The following is a 26,189-nucleotide window of genomic DNA, read 5'->3' as shown; positions in this document are numbered from 1 at the left end:
ACTATCAAAGGTAACAAGTGTTAAACTACCGGAAACTCAGATGACCTATAAAGAAAAGAGGGGAAGATTTTTCATCAGCTACAAGACTAACAGAACTTAACTGTCAACCAATAAAACTTATACCCAGCTAAAAAGCCATCAGGAATGACAACAGGGGTGCCTGAGTGGCTCAGTTGGTTGAGCGTCCGACTTCAGCTCAGGTCATGATCTCATAGCTCGTTGAATTTGAGCCCCGCGTCAGGCTCTGTGCTGACAGCTCAGAGCCTGGAGCCTGCTTCGGACTCAGTGTCTCCCTCTCTCTCTGCCCCTAACCCACTCGCATTCTGTCTCCGTCTCTCTCAAAAATAAACAAACATTAAAAAAATTAAAAAAAAAAAAAAGAATGACAATAGTAAGATTACCTTCAGACATACAAACACCAAGAACTTACCAACCCAGATCTTCACTAAAATAATTATTAAAAGATGTGATTTGGTCTACTACTAGATATGCACTCAAGAGAAATGAAAATATATGTCCATACAAAAACATCTACATGAATGTTCACTGCAGCATTATTCATAACAAAGTAGAAACAATTCAAATATGTATCAATTGATGAGTAGAAAATCAAAATGTGATATATTTACAAAATGGAATAGTCTTTAGCCATAAAAAGAAATGATGTACTGATATATTCTGCAACATGGATAAACCACAAGAACATTATGCAAAGTTATTAGCATATTATGAAAGAAGTCACACAGAAAAGATTACATACTGTATGATTCCATTTATGTGCAATATCCAGTATAAACAAATTCATGGAGACAGAAAGTAGATTAATGGTTGCCAGGGGTGCAGGGAGGGAGTGGAGATAGGGACTGACAGCTAACGAAATGTTCTGAAATTAGACAGTGGTAATGGTTTTATAGCTTTGTGAATATACTAAAAACTACTGAACTGTACAATAAAAGGAAAAACTATATCAAACTATATAAAAAAAGGAAAAAATATATCATTTTAAAAAAAGGTAAGAAAGAATAAGATGTAATTTGGGGGGGGGGAACCCACATAGAAGGGAAGGGATAAACAAATATATCACTAGAAAATTTAAATAACCTGTGATTTATTAAAAAAATATTAGTCTATGTTTAAAGGGCAGAATAAATGTAAGACAATCTTAATCCAGTGGGAGTGAAATTGGAGATTTCAATAGTTAGTAGTGTGCTCTGTCCTTGTTATATTTTCAAAGAGGACAAACTTAATTAACTATTAAATATATGTCTCATTTTTGGTCACTGAAAAAGAACTTTAAAATTCTGGATGAGCATAAATTAAGGGAATAGATATATTCAAAAAGTAAAGAATGCTGACATCCTTGTCACATTTCAGAAGATGAGAAATTGCTGAATAATTTGATTATTCAGAAAAAAGTTAAGCAGAATTTAAAGAAATTAATAGCAACCACAAGGTCAAACAATCTATATCTACCAAACCAGCAAAGGAATAAACAGCAAAGCCATGCAGAAAAATTTCTCAAACCAACACCTGAAAATAAAAAAATAAGCGAATAACAGCAAACATTAACAAGTCCAAATATTTCATAAATCGTAATATAAATATGTTAAACTCATAAAAGACATCACATTGAAGTTTTTAAACTTGCTATGTGTTACCTGCAAAAGATACTTCTAAACAAAGCCAGAGATTTTTTTTTAATTAAAAGGGAAAAGATATGGCAAGTAAATACCACCGAAAGCACGTTAAAATAGTAATATAGTTAAACCAAGTTTATATAACATACAGAAAGTTTTAAGGGAAAAATTCATTAATAGAAGTGTATTACATATTGAAAAGTACAGTCAATAGTTGATAAACACCCAAATTTTATATATATATGTAATATATATATTTGAACTCTGACCTAATTATTAAACTCTAACCCCAAATTAAAACTTTTTATGAGATCACAAAAGGAAACCTTCATGATTTTCAAGGATTCATAGAGATCATTCTCTGACCATGATGCACTTCAATTAAAAACCAATAAAGAAAAACATTTTCACCTTTAAAATATTTAATACATTTAAGTACTCAAATACAAACAAAACTCCTTGTGGTTAAAATTTTTAAAATACTTTTTGGCTTTTAAAACATATGAATAAATATGCTAAATAAAAAAGTTATGTTTTAATAAACACAAGGAGAAATAAAGAGACATAAAATTGAAAAAATAGTAAGTTAAACTTGTGCGATGTCGCTAAAGCTGTACTATAGGGTCATTTTATAGCCTTCATTAAAGGACAAATGAGCTAAGTGCTCAACTCAATAACACAGGGCGAGAATCAGACAATCTAAAGAGGGAGATGGAAATACAGAGCAAGAAATACAGAAGACAAGATATAAAGAATCAATAAAATTAAAGAGTGGCTCTAAAGGCATATAGTCACAAATCCAGTAAGATTTTTAAAGATCCTAAGAATATTCTAACATAAAAAACTTTAGACTACCATTGACTTAATAGAAAGCTTCACCAAGTCAATGGGAGCTAATTTTTAATGGCTAATCAAACGGCTCCTCTCCTATCTTAAAAGTCAACAGAGGCCCAGATGACTTTATAGGCAAGTAAACCAAAATCCTCAAAAAAATAAAACAGAAAGTACAAGATTCTGCAAATGTTTCAGAAAAAAAAATTAAGTTGGCTACCTCTCTTTCAAGTGACATTTCCAACACTGATTTTGAAAAGAATTTAACAATATACATAAAATAATATACTGTGATTAATCAGGGTTTATCCCAGAAATGCAAGGATGGTTCAACATCAGAAAATATGTTAATATACCATATCAAAATATTAAAAGGAAAGGGGGTAAAGTGACAATCTCTAATAAATTCAGAAAACATATTCAATATAATTCATCAACCACTTATGATTCAAAACTCCTCACAAACTAGAAAAGAACTTTAACTAGATTTTTAAAAAGCATACCTAGCAATTATCTATAGCGTTTACTGAATAAAATTTTATAGAACTTTTAGAATTAGAAATAAAGTAAGAATACTTGTTATAACTTTTTTATTCAACACTGTACTGGATGGTCCTGGCTAATGTTGTAAAAGAAAAAAAAAAACAGGTATGAGCATGAAAAGAAAAACTGTAGTTATCCCTATCTGTACAAGATTCTAAAAGAATCTACAAACTTTCAAATAACAAGGTAGTTGAACAAGGTTGTCAGATCTAACAAGCAGACATAAATAGCCATTTTTCTATGCACAAGTATTAACTAATTTAAAAATATAACTTTAAAGAGATTCCATTAACATAGTAGTAAAAACTATGGTTTCTAGCAATAAATCCAAGAAAGTCTGTGCAAAACTTTTTAGACACTCATAACATTACTGAAGAACCAAAAGGTGGGGAGGGACAGACGGAGGGGGAGAGAGATCCAAATGAGGGAACATGCATCCAAGCCCCATGCTCCTGGATCTGGTTCCTTCTTGCCAACTCCGGTAAAGCATTCCAGTTACTGCCCTCCCTCCTGCTTCTGATTCATTCATTTCCCCTTCCTATTATCATCACACAATACACTATAATTTTTCCTACCTTAAAAGCAAACAAACTCAGGGGCCTATCTCACCCTCCTGGTTCCCTTTTCATAAAACTAGTCATAAGAGTTGCCGACAATCATTAATCCCTCCTTCCCCATTCTCTCATGAGCCCCAGCCAGGCTCTCATGCCCGGTCCTCCACCAAAACAGAGGCTGCCAAATGTTACAGTGAATCCTCAGTCCTTAGCTACAGCACAGAATACATGGGGGACATTCCCCCCTTCTTGAAATGCTCTTCAGCTGGCTTCCAGGGCACTTCTCTCTCCTTTCTCCTACTTTCCAAGACACCTCACTTTTCAGTCTCCTTTTACCAAGCCTTTACCTCCTCCAAGGTCAGTACGTATACATACTAACATGTCCCAAAATCATCCTCCACCAAAGCACATGCCCCAGCCTCTAAGCTTGTACAGCCTATTGCCCCTCAACACCTCCACCTGGACGTCTATACGGCATCTCAAACTTAACATGTCTAAACTCCAACTCCCATTTATCCACCAGGAGCTCCCAATAAAACCAAAGGTGTGCCTTACTTGGTGACAACTGCCTGAATAAATGGCAAATCCCATTCTTCTAGTTACTCAAGCCTAAAAACTCAGGTTCTATTTTTCTTCCCATTCCCTCACATTCAATGTCCAACCAATCCAGGAGTAAATCCTGATTAGCTCTACCTTCAAAATGCACCCCCCCAATGCAATCACTGCTCACTACCCGCCCCCCACCCTCCTCCTACCATGATAACCACCACCATGGCTTCAAACTACCATCATCTTCTGCCTCAGTTATTTTGCCAGCCTACTAGTTAATCTCCCCACTTCCTTCTTGGTCCCTCTACAGTTTATTTATATAGCATCTACCATAACTTTGAAAACTCTTTCATTTGATTACACCATTCCTCCAATGGCTTCCCATCTTAGTAAAAATAAAACTCAACATTTTTTTTTAATTTTTTTTTCAACATTTATTTATTTTTGGGACAGAGAGAGACAGAGCATGAACGGGGGAGGGGCAGAGAGAGAGGGAGACACAGAATCGGAAACAGGCTCCAGGCTCTGAGCCATCAGCCCAGAGCCTGACGCGGGGCTCGAACTCACGGACCGCGAGATCATGACCTGGATGAAGTCGGACGCTTAACCGACTGCGCCACCCAGGCGCCCCAACATTTTTAACAGACTTACAAGGAGCCTGCACGTTGGGGCACCTGGGTGGCTCAGTCTGAGGTGTCAGACTCATTTCGACTCAGGTCTTTTCTCATGGTTTGTCAGTTCGAGGCCTGCATCTGACAGTGCAGAACCTGCTTGGGATTCTCTCTCTCCCTTTCTCTCTGCCCCTCCCCTGCTTGCTCTCTCCCAAAATAAATTAAAAAATAAAAAATAAAAAAGAGCGTGCACGGATCCCACTACCACCCCGACCTCACCTACCATTCTCTCCAACAGTCTTCAGACACAGCAGCCTCCTCGTTGCTGCTCAAACTCACAAAGCACATGCCAGCCTCAGTGGGGAATTCCTTTGTTTTCAAGTCCCAAGTGTCACCTTATCAATGAGGCTTTCTCTAAAAATTTACATAAAAATGACTCACACTCCAAGCCACTAGAAGTATCCTAATTAGTCTGCTGCCATTATTAGAATATAAGCTCCTTGGGGCAGGGACTTTATCTTTTAGGTTTGCTGCTGTATCTCCAGTGCCACAGATTAATCCATACACCCAGTGCAGCATCAATCCCAACCCCAACGTGTAATTCAACAAGACGATTCCAATGTTTAAGTGGAAGAGCACACCACCAAGAAGAGCTAAGAAATTTTTCAGAAAAAGAGAACAAGATAAAGAAAACTGGTAGGGCAGGTTTCTAAGATGTATTACAAACCTAAACAGGGTGCCTGGGCAGCTCAGTGGGTTGAACATCCAATTCTTGATTTCGACTCAGGTCATGATCTCATAGCTGTGGAATCAAGTCCCATGTCAGGCTCTGCACAGTGCAGAGCCTGCTTGGGATTCTCTCTCTCCCTCTCTCTCTCTGCTCATGCTCACCCGTGCTCTCTTGCAAAATAAACATTAAAAAAAAAACCATACTAATTACAACAGTGTGGCATGGTCAAGAAAAGACAAATACCAATTGAACAGAAGAAACTGACCCATACATAAAGAAAACTTTATACATGGCCGAGATGGCAAACAAATGGGGGAGAGATGGACTATTTAATAAATTGTGACAACAGATTATCCATATTTTAAAAGCAAATCATATCCCAACTTCATATCATACATAAAAGCAAACTGTAGGTGGACTAAAGTTCATCCTGGGGGAAGAATGTCCTCAACAAGAAACAAAATGGGGAAAATCTGTCTACATTAAAATGTAAAACTTAACATGTAACTATATTACAGATTTAAATTTTTTTAACAATGAAGACACATCACAGAAGATATGTGCAAGATGTATAACAAACAAAGCATCCATCACAAAGAACTCCAACACATCAGTAAGAAAAAGGCAAAAGAAAAATGGACAAATGAAAAAAGTGTTTAAAATTCTACATTTTTTTTCATGTTACCTTCTGTTTTCTATTAAATGGCATGCATATAATTGTTTTTCTATTAAATATAATTGTTTTTATAAAATAATGGTTTTCTGTATACATCCATTCTTCTAACTGTACTTATGTGTAGGGAGGTCCAGAATAGTGGTCCCCTGTGGTTCACAGAAGTTGATTACAGTGGTAGCACAAAGAACAACGGTTTTTCCCCTCTTAGACTTTCTTCTTCTTTTCTCAGTAAACATACACAGGGCTTTCACACACAAACCACGAGTAAGGTGATGAGACCACGTAAATTCTAAGACTATGAAATTCAAAGGCCCTGTCTGCCAAGCGGATGTCAGCTGGTTCAAGTACTGACTTTAAAATGCCAAACTCTGATTTCAAAGAGGCTGTTAACACAAAACATTCCCAGAACTTTCCTCCTGTCTAGGACTGCCCTCAGACAGTCTTCTGAATATCCTCTGTGGTGCCAAATCTTTACTCCCTGAGGGAGAAATGAATTTTGGAATGAACTAACATAATTCAGGACTGTAAGTCTAGTGAGTTACACTGATGATATGTTCTAAATCAAAAGTGTTGCTCACAAACAATATGAAGCGTCCTAATAAATCCACCATTCAGGCCTCAGGTTTGTTCCCTCTGTATCTCAAGATCCTCAAACTCTGTAATTTCCACATACTAAATCTATTCGACCCTATGGAATCAGTTATACAATGAACAGTGCTATCTATTGGTGACAAAAATTACATGCGGATTTGACACTGTTCCTCTGTTTCTTAGGAATGTTAATGCTTGCCACTGTACGTCAGTCTTTTAAGGATTATATTGGACATGTCTTCTCTCCTTTAATGTACTCTCCAAACATGTTACTTTGCTCTATTTCTTAAAAAAGAAATCACAGGAAATGTCAGATCATCATTGTTTATATTGATCATCTCTGCAGCAACTTTCAAATTCTCTTCCAAAGTGAGCACCTGCATATTTTCTGTGGACAAAATGTTGGACAAATGGACTCTTTGGTCTTTTCTCTGTTTTCATCAATGTGTTGTGTTTCATTACAAATCATTTGTTTAATTTGAAATCTTTGAGGACACTCAAAAATTGCTATCCATGATGGTGCATTAAGTTCATTCTCCCTGCAAATCTGTTTAATCTCATGCAAAGCTTATTCATTTCCTACCCTATAATTAGCCACTCATTTTTAGGTCCATACAGATTTCCAAGCTGCTATGCATGGGAAACCTACTGGCTAACTGTGAAACTGCAGGAAATTAGTTGAGCTTCCCTGTTCTGCTTCCACAAACTACATCAGAAGATGCCACTGCTTTAGTCACATCTGCTCTATGTTCTGCTTATAATAACCTCAAGTATGGTGACCATGGAAGAAAAGGCATACTACGGTATTTATTAGGATCCTATCTATCTTTTATCATGGAGCGACCATCATCTGTTAACTTATACTACAAGGAGTTTAAGAAACCCTTATAACTTCAGTCCTCATAGCAAGGAAAATGGCTTTTTCTTGGTTAAGGTGCAGTGTATATCATATAGACAATAACATCTCCAACAACTTACAGTAAACCCTAAACCACAGAGGTAATGCCTCCCGAACTCTGAGAAGTTTTTATATAGCAGGCTAATGCAAAAGGTCACCTACACATACCTAAATATAGTATTAAGTCATGTTATTAATTGCTCATTAAAATTTATCAAGCAAGATTTTTAAATTTAAGCGATCTTCCCATTTAAAAGGTTTCATCAGTATATTTATAAATTCTCTTGAAGAAAATTTTCAAGTGCCACTTTTAACAAACACAAATCATTTCAAGATGTTTACTAGATAATTTTTTGCTAACTTTTGCTAACATATATCCAAAATAGATAAGAGGGGTGAAGAGCAAATCTTTCTATGTGTTTGTTGTTCTTCTGTGTCATTATTGATGTTTTATATATAATAAATAATCAAAACCCTGACTATATGTCCTAAATTGATAATGATGTACAGCAGGAATGAGAAATCCATTCTCAAATCCAGAGAAAAGTATGCTTGTTTCACAAGCAAAGAGTAGCTGAGTTTAGTTTGAAAGTTTACTGTTTTACAAAGGCAGAAGGATTCTATTGTTCACTTGGTTTTTTCATTAAGAACCGGAAGCTAAACTCTTCTGAAAAGTTCAATTCCATATTATATGGAGTGCAGCAGGATGGGGCTCCAAAACAGAGGGGTCGGATGAGAAGAGGGACAGAGAGAGCAGGTAGGTGGTAAAGGCAGCAACTCTCGGTCTCATTTCCCTTGACCCAGAGTTAGAAAAGGCCAAAAATGCAAGAGAGCTAAAGAAAACAAAACAAAACGCAATTTGGGCACAAATCTTAGATCCAGAACTGATCCTACAACAATGTTCAGTGATGGGAGCTTCTGATACACACCCCTCAAAAGCTGAGAAACCACTGCAGTGGCTGTGAAGCCACTCTTTCCCTTCAGGTGGGAGGTCCTGGAGTTTGAACCACCAGAGTTCCTGCCCGCTGGGATTCAGAGAGATGCCTGGAGGCGGGGAGGAACCAGCCCAGAGCTACCCCAGCAATAAGGACTGTGCAAGGGCAAAATGTGAGCACAGCCAGGTCTGCCCACCCCCCAATCACTTCTCTTACTTCCCTTACTACTAAGAAAAGAAGCACAACTGAAAACCAAAAGGGCCTGTGACAAGGTGAGGGTTCTAGCTGACCTCACATCACCCAGGAAATTATGGGAAGCATTTCCACTGATTCAGTGAAAAACATGAGGACCTCTCTTCACCCAGGCGAGCAGAGCAGACAGCTGTATGGCAGAAGGACTTTGGAGAAACACTTTTGAGTGGGGGAAGGTGGGGCAAAAGCACACAAAGATGAGAACTTCCATCTTACTTTTAGTTCTCACCTCAATCACCCAGGAGAGTGAGGGGCTCAGGAACACAAAGGGGCATTCCAATCTTCTGCCCACTGCTCCAGAGGAGAAACAAGAATGCTCAAAGCCTTGGTCACATTAGTGTCCTTATTTTCTCCAATGTTTCCTTCTCAAGCCCTAAGGGGAACACTCTTCTTCAAGGGGAGACCTGTTCCACTACAGGAAAGGCTGTTTAAAAGCTTACCAACTTCTAAGGCATGTTGCTCTACTGCAACAGCAATCAGCTGAGACAAGGACTCCATGGTTTTAGCCTTCCTTCCAGTGGGGTTATGCATAGAAGAGACTGGAATTTTACAACAATCCTTTCCCCCATCCAACCCTCCACTTCATGGTTTTGGTCTTTTTCTCCCCAAGGCTTGGGGGGTGCATATTTACTGTACTGTAAAGCTGTCCACTCATGACCACAATCTCTTTTCTGTTGGTTTCAATCAGGTTACTGGGCAAGCTGCATGTGTCTGGTCTTAACACTTAAGTCCCTCATGCCAATGTGTACGCATATACCTTGACAAAATCTCATTCTACAGGCTTTTATTTATTTTAAAATATTTATTTAAGAAATCCCTACATCCTATGTGGGACTTGAACTCATGACCCCTAGAGATCAAGAGTCACATGCTTCTCCGACTGAGCCAGCCAAGTGCCCCTCCCTCCACAATCTTTTAAACTCATTCTACATAATCATTGCAACATCATCATTTTTAAGCAGTCCGAACTTGCAGCTACTTAGGATTGTTTCCCTGAGGAATACATTTTTAGATATGTATCTATCAATTTAATCAAGACATTCTCAAAAAGCTCACTTGTGAGCCGAAGCTAGTGGTGTTGAATGATGGCATATAAAATAACTCTGGAGAAAATTTTACTCACATGTATACTCTGAGGGAAGAGTACTACAAATCATATTCTAGTTAGCACCCTCTGCCACATACACATCTCTCTCCATCCTAGAAATGGTAATAAAATAATCATTTACTTCTGGCTTTGAGCTCAAAAGCTCATCTGCATACAAGAGGGAAGTCAGAGGATTAAGACAGGGGACCCATCGCTGGCCAAGAGTTGGAGAGGTGGCTAACCTCCACCTCGGGTGTCTGAGGACTGTCAGAGTCCACCTCTGGACTGCATACAAGAAAAGCAAGGTAAAGAAAACAGCAGTGAGACAGCTACTTGCCGGGCCAGAGCTTTGACCAAGGCAACAATCCAGTATGGAGCCTGGGGTCAAGAGTCAAAACAGGATGAATGAAGCCTCAGCTCAAAGGGGACCTGGCAGAGGGACGGAAAGCAAGTGGAAGGCCCCGGAGCTAGACATGAGAACAAGAACACTCAGGAGGGAAAGAGGAGATGGAAGACAGGAAGTTTTCTAAGGGGTACTAGCCTAGCCCTTGGGTAGGGAGGAGCTGTAAAGCAGACAAGCCCCATTCCACCAGGGACCCCCGAAATGCTCTCATGACTGACTCCAAGAACAGCAAAATCATTCTTCTAAGTAACGAATCAGCAGACAGTGGAGATACGAATAGCTAGTGCTGCTTCTCCTGAACACCCAGCAATAAGATGACTTTAGATGGAAAATAAAGATCTTTAAACTTCAGTCGTAAGAATTACCAAAACAAGATTTTAAAACACTTTTTTGATCACCCAATTCAAATATTCCCATTTACATATCACCAAACCAGCTAATAATTCTTTTACCTCACATCATCAAGGAAGATGGCGCGAAAAGCCCCCCGCCCTTACCCCTGGGTGCACACACCCAGCAGGAGATCAGGAGTTGTAGGAAGACCATAACTGATGGCTCACCTTCCTGAAACATCAACCTGACTCCAAGTTTAATGGAGAAAAGCTAAGTGTAAGTACTTTTAAGACATTTAATATCAAACCAAAAACTTTTCTATGGCATACACTATTAACTTCACTAAGGTTTAGGATAACATGAAAATTCAAAAACAGGCCAAGTTTGCATCAGGGAGTTCAGTCCCCACTCCATCGCTTTATGAGGCTATCTGATCGCTTTCTTCTGCTGTTAGGAATACATTGGTGGAAACTCTGGAAAACACACCACAAAAATAAACTGAATTTGGGGTGCTTGGGTGGCTCAGTCAGTTAGGCATCTGACTTTGGCTCAGGTCATGATCTCACAGCTCATGGGTTCGAGCACTGCACTGGGCTCTGTGTTGACAGCCTGGAGCCTGGATCCTGCTTCAGATTCTATGTCTCCCTCTCTCTGTCCCTCCTCTGCTTGCACTCTGTCTCCCTCTCTCAAAAATAAATGAACATTAAAAAATAATAATAAAAATAAAAATAAACTGAATTTTGTCACTTACATGCCAAAACTTTTTTTAAAATAATGTTTGATAGCTCTTTTCATAAGGATGCCTTTCACATTGCTCTGTGGGGCTCAGGAGCCCCTGCTATCCATGACCTAGAAGTGCCATCATCAGCTCCTCTCATGAGCAAGCTTATTAATGTCAACTCAAATGCCTGTGACAGCCTCTCTCCCTTACCAAATACCTGTTCCCAACATGATAAGTCAGTGAAGTCCAAGCATATTATGCCTAAAATAAAGGAAAACAGTCTCTAAGAGAGACCCAGAGCCATTCAATGTTTAAGGGGTGTGACACCTTTTTCCAAGCCAAGAAGCCTTTTATTTGGTCCTGGTTCTCACATATTCTAAATAGCTGAGGCTTCCACATTAGTTACATTTTAAATAAGAAATGCTTCTGTATGCAACTCTGTGATACCCTGGAATCCTAAACAGTAAACTGATGAAAAATGGGTACATTTTAACCAAAGATATTCATTACGTGCAATCAACATTGTTGAGCATTACCAACAAACACTGGGAAAATATCAACTTCTTAAAAACTTCACATGGGAGAGCCCATTATAAATGAAAATAAGGCAAAAAATAAAGGCATTTCCTAAATATATTGTGGTTAACTTCTCTAACTGGAGATTATTTTTAGACATCTCGCCCCCTACACAGACACTTCTCACCAACAGCTAAACATAAATACTGTGACAAACATTTTGAAATACTCTTTCTAGGAACACAATTTTCTTCCAAATTATTTGTATTAAATTTAGAAATAATTTTCCTCCAAAACACCATGTAGAGTTTTTTTTCCAAACAAGATACCTAAATGCATAATTCTCACATATATGGTATAATTAAAAAAAAATGTGACTCCAGTCACTGTAATATTTGTATTTTAGATAAAATCAGCAATTATTGACTGCTTGCCACATTCAAGTCCTCAGATTAAACACTGCAACAAAACAAAAAAAGCCAACCATTCCAGGGAAAAATATACATGATATGATTTAATACTGAAAGTAATACTTTGTGCAAATAATTAATAGTGCAAAAGGAAAAAGCCAATTAGTCACTTGGAGGGGAGGATTCCTGCCAGTTGTGAACTGTAACGGAAGTCCTAAATGAGGGAGTGACACCATGGCTGGCAAGCTGGGGTATCCACCAGTTAGCGACTGGAAAAATGGCAACACAAAGGTAGGAAGGGACGGGCTGGGCAGATGTGGACAAAGTAAGTCAACAACCATGTCTTCAGCAGCTCAGACGAAATGAACAGGCCAACCTCAGGTAAAGGAAAGCTAGAGAAGATACGCTTATGTATCAGAAGCTGACAGAACAAAGATGTTGAACATTTTTGCCATAGAAGCAGTAGATGTGTAACTATTTTTGTAACTATTACATCCATTTTCATAAATATTTCCCTTGAAATCTAGTTTATACTTTATTTGCATTTTCAATTGACAAATCGACAAAAGAAACATCATATGCAAACCTTATTATTAGAAAGTCTCACAGAGATACATTGATATAAAACTAGAGAACACCAAAGTCAAAGAGAGGATCTTAAAAGCAACCAGAGACAGAAGACAGATCTCCTGTAAAGTGACTACACCTGGACTGACAACAACCTCGTTGAGCATAAGGGGGAAGCCAGAAGACAATGGAATAACACCTTCAAAATGCTTCAAGAAATTGACCAATTAACTGGCTTTATTTAGAAGATACTCTTCCTAAAATGAAGGCAAAATAAAGACATATCCAGATAATCAAAAAACTAGACTTTTCCACCAATAACTCTTTGCTACAGAAATCTCTGAAGGATATACCTAAAAAAAGGGAAAAAAAAAATAATCCCAGAAGGAAGTTCTATAATATAAGACTGATTGATCAAAGAAACTGGTAAAGATATAAATAAATCTAAACAAATATTGTCTGTATAGAATAATAATGTCCTGGGGTGTCTGGGTGGCTCAGTCAGTTGAGCATCCAACTTCAGCTCAGCTCATGATCTCACAGCTCATGAGTTTGAGCCCCATGTCGGGCTCTGTGCTGACAGCTCCGAGCCTGGAGCCTGCTTCGGATTGTGTCTCCCTCTCTCTCTCTGCCCCTAACCTACTCTCATTCTGTCTCTCTCAAAAACAAATGAACATTAAAAAAAAACTTTTTTAATAGAATAATAATGTCCTATTTCATCAGTTTTTTTTAAATGGACAATAATAAACACAGAAATAACAGCATGTAAACAAGTTCAGGGGTGGATCAGAGTTAGAGGATTCTAGAGCCCTTGTACTGTCAGAAGTGAAGCTAGAATATTGCTTAATTTTTTAAACTGAAATACAGTAGACAATGTTATATTAGTTTCAGGTGTACAACAGTGACTGGACAATTCTATACATAATGTTGTGCTCACCACAAGTGTAGCTACAATCTATCACTGTACAATATTACTGCAATACCACTGACTACATTCTCTATGCTGTATCTTTCAGCCTTTTGACTCCTTCATTCCATAACTGGAAGCCTGTACCCCCCACTCCCCTTTGGTTTAACTGTAGAGTTCATGTATGAACAATTTCGAGAATAGCCACTTAGAGAAATAGTATATAACTTCGAAACCCAATCAGTGAAGTTTTAATATGGTTTTAGTGTGGACTCCAGCTGAAGCAGAGTGGAGTCTGGCAAAAACGATGTCAGAGTAGTCAATGAAGAGCAATGAAAGTCAAGCCTTAGCTCAAAGATCTCAAGAACAATTTTAATACTTGTTTTGGGTCACAGGTCCCCTTGAGAAATAGATAAAAGCTACTGAGCCTCTCCCTCAGAAAAAGTCTCTATATGAATTATGTGAACAAATTTTCATACAAATGTGAGACTTTTCCCAAACTCCCCAAAGAACACAGATCCCCTAAGGCTAAAGAGAATTAAGTTTGTGTGGGAAACAGTAAAGTTAAAAGTTCTCCCCATCTCAGAGTTGAAACCACATATGCAGATGAGGAACTAAGTGTAGAAGGAACAGCACAAGGCATGACATTTGGGGGCGGGAGATTCTAGAGGGAAAGGGTCAAGAATGGAAAGTCATTCCTATAATTCACTCTTTCATTACAGTGTAACTCAATAGTTATGCAACTATTGCAATATTTGAACTTTGGAAAATAATGACCAGAAAAAAATACCTAGTTTTAAAGAAATGCAAGCACCAATCTTAACAACTTGATGGACAAGTAGGCCATACAATGAAGACAGAAAATAGAAATTACAGCACCCTTAGCTAGCTACCTAGTGTTTTTAATATTCCCTTCCTGGAATGAGTCAGTTAATAACCAGCAACAGTCTAAGAGCCTGCAAAAAGGACTAGTGTGGTCCACGTGGAGTTCTTCCTCTGCGAAGGCAGATCCCAACCCCACCCCACCTCAATGTGTGGCTTCGGTGTTAGAAACACATACCATTGCAATCCCAAGGTTCCTACATCCACCTACATGCTATAAAAAAGCTTTTTGGAAATACAGATTCTGGTCTCCACCCAAACATTGAAAACTACATCCTCATGGTTTGGGCCCAAGAATCTGATTTTAAATGGGCTCCAGGGGTACCTTGGTGGCTCAGCTGGTTAAGTGTCCAACTTTGGCTCAGGTCACGATCTCACAGATCATGAGTTTGAGCTCTACATCTGGCTCTGTTCTGACAGCTCAGAGGCTGCTTCGGATCCTCTGTCTCCCTCTCTCTCTCTGACCCCTCCCCACTCTTTCTCTCTCAACAGTAAATAAATGTTTAAAAAAAGGACCCCAGATGATGCTGTTGCACCTACAAACACACATGATATAAAAACCACTACTCCCCATTCACTCCCCACTCCTATTGGCTTTGTGCATCACAGATATTCAAAAGTGTGAATCAGAACACGGCAAATTAGGTATTACCACAAAAAATATCTCTGGTGGTTAAAATCATTACAGAGCATGAAGAAAAATTCAACAATTCTTAGATATTATAACAAAAACAGAAAAAGACTTACTCTTGTACACAGGAACTGAAAGAAAATTCAGAGGAAAAGCAGATGGCAGGTCTCCACATTGTTATTTAGGCAAATAAATAAATAATATTCTCAGCAATTCACATTTAAGATAGTGTGTTAATTTTCAAAATACACATTTGACTTCACTATCCCACAATCAACTCTAGAAGTCAAACAACTCTTCTTTTTCTTGGTCATTCTTCTAAGAGCCAACACACACACAACAAATGCAGGCTTAACATCCACGGAACATCTCTTGATCTTTGTGACTTCCATTTTATTTACAGCTGTGCTTCTGGTCAATGGACATAAAATTCTTGTGGTGCATAGGAGAAAGGAGCAATTGCATCCCAAAGTAATAAGAAAAATTCTAAAGACTTACCTTTCCCCCAAATCCTGATTATCCTTCCAAACTAATCAACTTTAAGAAATTTTTATAAGCCAGGTACAACTTCATTCCTAAAAGCTTACTTCCATTTTTGATAGACTGGAATATGCATGTGTTGGAGAAACATTTTCTCAGAAGGCTAGGACTAGCTATAATCTTACTAAAATTTAAATTAGCTATTATGATCATTCTCAAGGGGGGGGGGGAAATCCCATATCCACTGAGAAAAAGGGAATTATTAAGATATACACAGAAGGAGATGTGTCTCTATTTTACTACAGTGTTGACTCCTTATTCAGTTCCACATGAACAAAGTCTTATGATGGTTATTTGACAACTGGATAAATTAAAGTCCTCTTGATCTGTTTTCTTTGGTGATATAATCAATTTTTATTACTGGGATTATATCAATTCCCAAATATCAAAGGAAAACAGGTCTGGTTTCAGGTTTTAGAGTTGGGTGGGTTTTTTTTTCTTTAATTAAGAATGGAAGATATGGGGCGCGTGGGTGGCTCAGTTGGTTAAGCATCCGACTTCAGCTCAGGTCATGATCTCGCGGTCTGTGAGTTCGCGCCCTGCGATGGGCTCTGTGTTGACAGAGCCTGGAGGCTGCTTCAGATTCTTTGTCTCCCTCTCTCCCGCTCCTCCCCTGCTCACGCTCGCTCTCTCTCTCTCAAAAATGAATAAACATTAAAAAAAAAAAAAGAATGGAAGAAGACAAAGATGTTTCCTAGAATAATATAATCACTTAACACTTGGGTATAGCACTTTATCAACTATAATTGCTTTTACATTCTAATGTCATGTAAGCTTCACAATCCTCTGAGGTAGTTATCATTGTCCCCATGTTACTGATGAGAATGTTCAGGAGAGAGAGTTACATAAGACACACAGCTGTTCCCTTCATTATATAGCAAGGAGGAGTGGAACCCAGTCTAGAGCTGGGATTGCAGCTGGAAGGACTTCCATTACGCCACAATCCACCTCCAGGTGCCTCAATCTCAGTTTCAGAGCAGCTGGTCATCTAAAGCACAGGTTAGAAAAAGAAATCCAGCCCACTCACTGCTTTTGTGAAATCCAAGAGCTAAGAATGATTTTTACATTTTTAAGTGGTTGGGGGGGGGGGTCAAGAATATTTTATGACATGCAAAAATTACACGAAATTCGAATTTTACTGTCCATAAACAATTTATTGGAAAATAACTTATTCATTTAGGTACTGTCTACCACTGCTTTTGTGCTACAACAGCAGAGCCAAGTAACCACAACAAAGAGTACATGGCATGCAGGGTCTAAAATATCAACTACCTGGTCCCTTACATAAACTTTGTTGACCCCTGATCTAAAGGAAGCTGGTCTTTTTGTGAAAGCTATGAAGTGCTCAGTATGAGTAAGTAAAAAATTTGTCTTTCCTAATCCTAGCTGCTGGAAGTACAGGGAATAAATCCATTTTTATCTCCAACAGAAGCTCTTCCAATTTTGTAAGGCTGATGCTCCACCCCACCTTGTTTCCTTATTTTTTATTCACAAACATGGTCACTATAACTATTTTAAACACTTATGAAGAACCTATTGCCACATACCAGGCAACATGCTGAGTCCTGGAGAGCTCATTTCTTTTTAGGTGACAAAACAGAGGCTCAGCAATCAAATAACTCACTCAAGTTCACATAGCTTCTGCAAACCGGTGCTCTTACTATATACCATGTTACTTCAAGAAGCAACACTTTGAACTTCCTCCTTTGTCAATGTATCCCTACAGAATTGTAGCATTTGAGACCAAACATGGAACTTCTATTTTGATTTGGGCATAACCGAATAAAACAAGGCAACTAATAATGTCCATGACCTTATTACTAAAATATCTTAGTGTTCTCCCCAGCCTTGTCAAATAGCCTGTTAGACTGTAGTATTTATTTACGATTGCATACTGCCTCACAAGTAATATTGCCTTGATCAAAACAATACAGTTCTCTATCTTTAGAAACAAAACCAGGCCTTAGGGAGGCATGTTAGATCAGTTGAAATAGAACAATAACCAACACTTACTGAGTGTTCACTGTGGGAATTGTAGAGTATGATTTACATTTTTTTTTCATGTAAACTTCACAGTTCTGAAGGTGAGTATTGATCCCAATTTTGCAGATGAGGAAACTGAGCTTTGAAGGTAATTTACCCAAGGTAACAAAGTTGGAATTCAACAACTAGGTTTTCTGACTCCAAATCCAGGCTCTCAACCACTAAACAGAACTTTCACATATCAGCTTTCAATAGTAATACAGACACAGAGTCATAGTGTTGCCTACAAGTAAAGGAAAAGAAGTTAGAAAACTCACCTATCTAAAAAATACTATCATATTTTTTACTCTCCTTTCAACTATACTCCTATAGCTTTTTTTCAAAACTAAAACAAAACCCAGAATCAAAAGGTCAGTTGTGCAAATGTATCATTTCTTTGCAATGTACTTATTTCTTCCCCAATAAATGTTGAAGAAATGAACCGTCCTCATACCTTATGCCTATCTCCCTACGTAACTTCCATAGGGCTGACATTCAATGAACATAGAGAATGAATGCAAATTTTGAACAAAATGTTCCTTATAAATGAATTCTGCTAGAAAAGTAGTGACTAGAAAACCTGAAGACATGAATAAACAAAGAAAGAACTAAAGTTAGTTCACAATGCACTAGTGGTAAATGTATTGTCTTCAGGATCATAAGATACAACTTATGTATAAGGTGCTACTCCACCCAAATACCAATTGGAATGAATTAAATGATTAGGTATTTATAACCACAAAAAATAATAAAGAATGAATACACAAACCCAAGCCAGCAAGAAATAATCTAATGTAGAAACCAAAATCCCTCATATGTACTTTCCCAACTGTATGTCAGCCTGGAAGATCTGCATCTATCTTAACTTCTGCTTAGGGACCTTCCCCATGCACACCACTTGCTTTCCTAAAAGGGAAACTTCTTGAGGACAGGGAGATTTTTTTCCCTTTTACATACCCAAATGACCCAAGATAGTATCTTGAATACACTAGGGCACAGCTAATGTGTAAAATGGTTGAAGAGAACGGGACGTTTTCAGTGCCAGCTAAGGTACACTGACCACATACAATGTAAGGGGAGGTAACAATCTCACCATTATTTCTACAGAAGGCAGCCTCCTCCTGAGAACTTTTGCAGGACACTTGCTTTTAAAAAGCAACAAAAAGTTGCTAGAAGGCTATCTGTTGGCAATAGAGTGCCGTTCTATGCCAAGAGCAGTAAGACACCCAGAAGACACCTCAGAAGGTTCACCTGGTACTTAAGATTCCTCAAGGGTGCTGGGTCTCTACTTGTTACAGACGCTTACTTAAGCCCCTAAACACCCAGGTCCCTAAATGCATCATGAAGGTGAATCCAGAAGAGTATCCAAAAGTTTTAAGACTCTCATAAAGATGTATTTATAAATACATATAAACAGAAAGTCATTTATCCAAAAGAACAGAAAGCCTTCCAAGCTTCTGTACTCCCAGGAAGTCTACTTTGAAATACGTCAAGAAGTTACACCGAGACATACAAAATGTCTAAAGATCTAAACAGATAACTCCAAAACTTGAAGTTGAAGCTAGCAAACCCTTCGTTCGTAACTTATAGCTCTGATTGTGCCCTTTCTTACTTGCAACGCTGCGGCGCAAATGAATGACGGTGTATCAGCGTTAAATTTAAATTTCCTGGCTCTGGCCACAATGCTAACCTAATTAAAGCATGTGGTCAACGTTTAGCATTTTCGGTGCGTTATTTTGCATCGCTTTGGCTAGCAGCAGAGCCGAGACAGTTGCACTCTTCCTTTCGGCGCCCCACTCCCCAAACCGGAGGCAAAACCCTCTCCAAAACGCTCTATTAAATGGACAGGAAAAACACCCCCGCACCGCCTACAGACCCCGCCAAGCGGTAACAGGGGCTTCACACCCACTGCCCTCGCCAAGAACACTTTGGGCTCAGTGTGAGCAAGTCGCTGGTGTCAGCGCTACTTCCCCACGGCCGGAGGCCCCCCAGGAGCCCGACAACTCCGGGGAGGCCCCCCCCCGCCCGCCGGGCCCCTCAGAGCAGCGTGGCTCGGGCTCCCCTCGCACACATTTCCCGTCCAGCAAACTGCGGCCGCGGAGGGGGAGGGGGCGAGGCGGGCGCCCGCGGCGGAGCCGGGCCGTCGGGCTGGACGCGGCCGGGCCGGGGCCGGGGAGGGGCGGCGCGGGGCGGGGGCGGCCCGAGGGTCCGGGAGGGGGAGGGGAGGTACCTCGTACAGCTCCTCGGAAGCCATGGTGGGCGGCGGAGTTGCGGGCGGGCGGGAGGGGCAGGGTCGGGGCGAGGCGCCGCCGCCGCCGGGCGGCCGACACTTTGTTTCAGTTGGGTCCCTGCGTGGCCTGCGCTTCCTGCTCCCGCTCCCGGCGCCGGGAGCTCAGCACGGACGAGCCTCTCACACTCACTGCCAGTGCGGGCCGGCGGCGGCGGCGGCGGGGTTGTGCGCAGGAGCAGCTGCGCAACGCGCCCTCCGCGCCCCGCGCTCACTCCCCGGCGGGCCGGCTCGGGCTCGGGCTCATCGCGCCCCGCCGCGGGGCCGGGCCGGGCTGGGGCGGGCGCGGCGGCGGTGCACGGCGGCGCGGCTGGCTCCGTGGCTCCCCCTCTCCGGTGTAGTGCAAAAAGCTTCCTACTTGCGACCAAAAAACCTGCCCCGGCTACTGAGCATGCCCAGTGCGGCCGCCCGGGCCCGGCGGAGCCGCGCTCCCGCGCTCCGGGTTTTCGGACCGCCCGCGCGGGAGGGGCGGGGAGACCGGCGGGGCGGGGCGGCTGAGGGGAGCAGTGGGCTCCTCTCCGGGCCAAGGCGGGCGGGCTGCCGCCGAGAGCAAGCCGGCAGGAAGGGGAGGAGCCAGAGAGCGGTGGGCGGGGCCGAGGCGTGGGCGGGGCCGCGGGGAGCGGTGGGCGGGGCCCCGACTTCTCCAAGTCCCCTCGCGGGGGGTCGGACCCGGCTGCGGCGCTGTCCGCCTGTCCGCCTCGACGTGGGTGCCGGGACCCGGGCCGGGTGGGACTGAGGGCCTCGAAGGTCGAGGCGACGGCGGCGGTGCACACTGGGGCAGGCACTGGCGGGCCCGAAGTTGGGCAGGGGGCCGTGGGAGCGAGCTTCCCGCGTCCGGAGCCCACTGCCCCGACGGCCGCGGCCGGGTCGCCAAATGCTCGGCCTCCCACAGAGCGCAGAGCTCCCGGCTCCGTGCGCCCAACGCGGACGCCCGTCCGGGGCCAGGCCGGCCCGCAAAGGGCGGGCGGCGTGGCCAGGTGGAACCCCCCGCCCTAACACGTGCCCGCCTCCCCCTCGGCAGCCGTCAAGACCCGGAGCCCGAACCACGAGCCCCGCCGTGTGGCCCGGAGCGCTCCGGGCACGCTCGCTGGGCGGCAGGCCGGGGGTGGGAGCCGGGGGCGGGAGCCCGGCGGAGTCGAGGGCGGCGCGAGGGCGCGGCTGCCTCCACTCTGCCCGCAGCTTCCCCCACGCCAGGCCTCCCTGTTCCTCTTGGAGCGTCCACCTCCTCGGAAGGGGAGCTGGGAGGAGGGGCCAGAATCTGGGCTCTGGGAGGTCTGGGTTCTAATGGAACGAAGCTGTCAATGGGGGGAACGGCGTGGACGACTAAAACGACAGGCCCTCGCGGTCAGAACAGCTATGGGCTGACACTTCCGACACTTCTTAGGAGAGATGGGCAAAGTGGGGACGGCCCGCCTGGCTAGCTCCCAGGACACACCTGCCGGGAGACTGGACGTGTCTCCATCCGTGCGGAATGAGAAAGGGGCTTACTGGCTCGACTCGCCCAAAGAGCCAGCAACTTCAAACTGTCCTCCCGAACTTCTCCACGGGACACTACGTAAACATCGTTTCACATTCTCTCCCCACCCCCTGCACCTGGAAGGCACACTGGAGTCTACATTTTCCCCAAAGGGTCCTCTGCTGCCACTGCCTCCCTGGTGCTCTATCTAGCGCTGGTTCCTAACCGACCTCCCACTCACCAGGCTCCTCCCATCACTTTACTTCTTAAAAACCAATTCAATTGGGCCCCAAACACACAGTTTAACAACCACAGGGCTTTTCACAGACCCCGCTGAGTTTCCTGCCCTCCCCACTCCCGGGAAGGAGCACAGCGCTTGCCCTTAAGTCACTTAAAGTCCAGTCAACATTCTTTTCACGCCGTCTCTACCTGCAATTTCCTGGGCCCGGAACGCTCCCTTTCAACCTTACACTCCAGCTCCGACGTCACCTCAAAAGCATAGCCTTCTGCCTTCCAGGACAATATGCCACTCCCGTCTTCAGCGGCTCTTGAAGCCCTCAGGCGTGCCCCCATTGAACGGCTCATCTTACTGTTTTAACTGTTTCTCCACTTTTCCTCGCACGCCCATTTCTAGGCTGTGACCTTCTACCAGATCTCATCTGCAAATTTGACTCTCCAGCCCTAGCTCCATTCTTTACATACGAAATAAGTTTTTATTCAAAGAGTTGGAATTCCAACGTTCGCAATAAAGTTTTATACCCACACATCCAACTTCCATTATCAATGCTTTGACAACAGAATCACAAATTAATGGCCGACCTCCTTTACCTGCTAAGGAGCTCTCAAGCTCTGCCTCTTTCCCTGATGGCCCAGCCAGATTCTCTCTGCCTTCTCCAAATATTTGTTTCTCTTTCCTCCCGCTTAACATTTCCATTATCTGCTGCATTTAAATATTGTCTTTTTCGCCACACAAATTCATCAACGACTAAGTTCCCTGAAGGCAAGGACTAGGACTTCATATATAATCTGTGAAGTCTCAAAGCAATTACCGCACACACCTACTGCAAGTACCCAGATTTTCAGGAGATGGTTAAAAATCACACAAACATAAGAAAATACAAATAAAAACGAGATCCTCAATATAAAGTGGACACGTCTTACATGTAAACCCATGTGCAATGATAGGTTAATAGAAATATAAAAATAAACACTTCTTCTTCTCTCATGGCCACCACCCTAATTACTGCCACCATCAGAACAGAATTTAAGCACTCACAAGTTGCTCCACCATGTGCTTAGTGGTCTGTAATGTTAAATACACTGTCTCCAAAGTCTCCAATACAACCACCATTACCAAGGGGAGAGGGGGAAGAAACAAGGATAGAAAGACGTCCACAACAACCATACTCAGATATATTGAGCTAGTACATTTCATATATATATATATATATATATATATATATATATATATATATAGTGCTAAGATGACGCCCGTCAATGTGGAGAAAAAGAGGAGGGAGGAATTACAATTTAAAAAAAGGTAACTCCAAAAAACCAATTTATAGGGACCTTTAATTCTGATGACCTGGATTATTTATGCTGCTGTGATTAGTCATCAATATTAAAACAATAACCACTGGGTAGAAGTCACCTCCATAACAAAGCGAGAGTAAGCCTTTCTCCTAAGCTCAGCTCCAGCTACCTCTCTCCTCCAACAATTAGTTGCTTTCCATGATAATTAAGAACACTGGCAAAGGAGACCAGTACTAATATCCAACCATGACTGAGAACTTGAGCAAATTTTCAACTGTCCACTTTGTTCCTTCTCATCTGTCCTCCACAGAAAACACCCATCAGTTTACTGAATGCTATTTTGCTTATGTATATATTTTACCTCAATTAGTTCAAACTGTCTTACTTTTAAGCAAATTCTGCTTTCTTCGTTCATTTTACCATATAATCATTTATCGGTGCTCATAACAGAAGTAAATACATCCAAGACCATATAATGGCTTTGAATTTATACCACCTTCTTTGAAATAGTGAAGTCTTACAGTAGTTACCATGACCACGTGTGTGGGTGCTGTGAAAGTACTTTCTCAGTGAATTGAGAATAAAAGTGAAATCACATCCCCAAAACACATCAAGAAAGATATCTGCATTGTACCAAAAATATATGCAGCACAATAGTATGTTCTAGTAATATACATAAATCTCATGGATTACAGAAGTGGTCAAAAAGTGAGATGACATACATACGCAGTTAAAATACACATCTATCGGCAATAAGCTTCAGCTCTTACCTGACTTTGAGCCAGTGGTGGAGACCAACATAAATCAGTTTACTCCTTTTCCAAATTTATCTGAATTGGTAATTGACTCTCAGCACCACTCAAGCGAAGACTCTTCAGATCCAGAGTGGAAGCCATTTTCCATCTCAGCCTAAAAATGACTAATCTCAAATTAGAGGGTCTCCCCTTTTCCCATTCAACCGACCAACCAGTCGCTTCTTCCATTCTCCCAAGAATCTGCATTTCATCTACATTTGAATTCCCAGGCTCCCTAGAGGGAATGGGGGATGGGACTGGAAAGACAAAAGAGGCCAAAAGCAGGTTGGGTGGCTGTAGAAAAGCTGCTGATAATGATTCCCTTCATCAGTTTTGCACCCCAAAAGCATCTTGGCTACCTCCTCCAAAACCCCAAATTTAACTGGTTTTTATGAAGAAGTGAGTTTGTTTGTTTATGCACACTGTAGCCAAAGAGAAATTAAATACTGTTCTTGTTATAGAACATTCATTCCACAAAACTTGGGGAAATTCCTATCTCAATCACCTACCAAAAGAAAGTAAGAAAATTTCAAGCCTGAGAAGCAAAAGAGAGCAACAGAGAGAACCAGTCACAAGATGAATTCAGATGCTAGGCCCGTCTCTGAACTTGGAGCCAACCAGTTCTTCCTTTCTTGAAAGCTTAAATTGGATACCAGTGTCCTTTTTCTCTTCTGGACAACCAATAATCTCTGATTCTTGACTTCAGCTGCTGCTTCCTCCCCTGGCCAAATAATCAATTTTCCCATTTCAACTGGCAGCCTCTTGCTCCCTGCATCCATCTTGGTCGTCACAGGTATTATTCTGTCTGGTATCTAATCCAGCTGCCACACTGCTGTTTCCTGGCCCAATGCCACCCAATAATCTCTGCCCTAGTGATATTAATTCAGAGACTTCTTCACATCTGATTTCACCAATTTCCTCTTAAGTTCAGGTTCTGCCATTGCCTAAACCTCATCAATGCACAACTAAGGGTCCTTTTCTTTCTCAACTAGATTTAGTGTTTAATTGTTGTTCCTTTTTCTATTTAGCTAATGCTGATTCTACCAAAAGAATCCTTGTAATATGTATTTGATTGAAGTAATCAAGATCGAGAAAGTTTTCGTTCATAACGTCATCGTTACCCCATCTTCTGGAGAAAGAAAATGACCAAAAGTCATAAAAAGCAAACAGTCTTGAGGTACTGGCATGACCTTCTGGTTGACTTTTTACCAGGGAAGTAACTAATTCATTTTGGATTTTTAAAAAAAAGCACAAAGGTAAATGTCCCTTTAATTATTGTGATGGATAATTATGTTTGTCATTCATCTAAGACCATCCCAGTAACCTCATTATCTTCTGGCCCTTTCTAGAGAGAGATTATCAATAAGAGAGAGCCACTAAGCAGAAGATGAGTGTGGACATCCTGGCTCATAAAGACAACAGAAACACCCAGCCCACCAAAATTAGCCCAGGTCTAGAAGAGGACTAAAATCTAAAGCAAAGATAAGAGATTCAAAATGAATTCAAAAGTAAAGCTGGGACCACACAAGCATACAGAAACATGTATTGGTGCTTGGTTTTTTCAATCACTGGCATCGGCTAGTACAAAGGTTTCAAATTGTGGTCCCCAGACCAGTAGCAACAGACTCAATCTGAAACTTGTCAGAAATACAAATTCTCTGGCACCCCAGAAATCTGTGATTTCTTCTAGGTGATTCTGATACATGCTAAAGTTTGAGAAGCAGTGGTTTAGAATAGTTTTGTTTGATTCTTTGTTGTTGTTTTTTATCAAGCCACAGATTTCAAACCATTAGCGGATCTTTAGATCATTTTAGGAGATCTTGAGTAGTATTTTTAAAATGAGACAAAATGGAATGGATAGAATGGAATGGGCTTGGAAGAAGGATCAGAATGCATTCATTACTCTATGTTTCTATTATGTACACATACATATTTATATATATACATATAATATATATACACATAATATATATACATATACATGCATACACACACATATACATGTATATTGTTACATACTAGGTCATAATGTAAAATATGTTCCTTACATTTTGATCCAGATAAAAAATTTTGAAAACCAACGTTAAACCCCTCCGTAGTTGGGTTGCTCATTATATATGAATGGTATTGTCAAAGTGTTCTAAAACCATTTTCTTAAATGGTTTAGTGATCCCTTTTTTGTAGTACAAATTATTTCCCCATAAATACTACAAAGGTGTTTGGACCAGGTTCCTTTCTGAATTATCACATACTCTAGAGTAATATATTTTGAACTAATGAGGATTTATAGTAC

At 41.2% G+C, this 26,189-nt stretch overlaps 1 protein-coding gene across 6 annotated transcripts in view; it reads right to left on the bottom strand.

The window, feature by feature from the left end:
* CDYL (chromodomain Y like) overlaps positions 1–26,189 on the bottom strand; it is a 237,069-nt gene that overhangs the window by 158,031 nt on the left and 52,849 nt on the right. The window contains exon 1 of one of the 6 annotated variants that reach the window (XM_027040215.2): positions 20,057–20,212. The exons of the other annotated variants lie outside the window; for them this stretch is intronic. Within the exon in view, the coding sequence (XP_026896016.1) occupies positions 20,057–20,080 (24 nt within the window). The 5' untranslated portion in view covers positions 20,081–20,212. Of the gene's footprint in view, positions 1–20,056; positions 20,213–26,189 lie in introns of those variants that run through there. 6 annotated transcript variants of the gene reach the window in all.

The sequence above is a fragment of the Acinonyx jubatus genome, chromosome B2 (assembly GCF_027475565.1).
Source record: "Acinonyx jubatus isolate Ajub_Pintada_27869175 chromosome B2, VMU_Ajub_asm_v1.0, whole genome shotgun sequence".
Taxonomy (NCBI): domain Eukaryota; kingdom Metazoa; phylum Chordata; class Mammalia; order Carnivora; family Felidae; genus Acinonyx; species Acinonyx jubatus.
The sequence above is the reverse complement of the archived record's forward strand: the minus strand, read 5'-3'. Positions and strand labels throughout refer to the sequence as shown.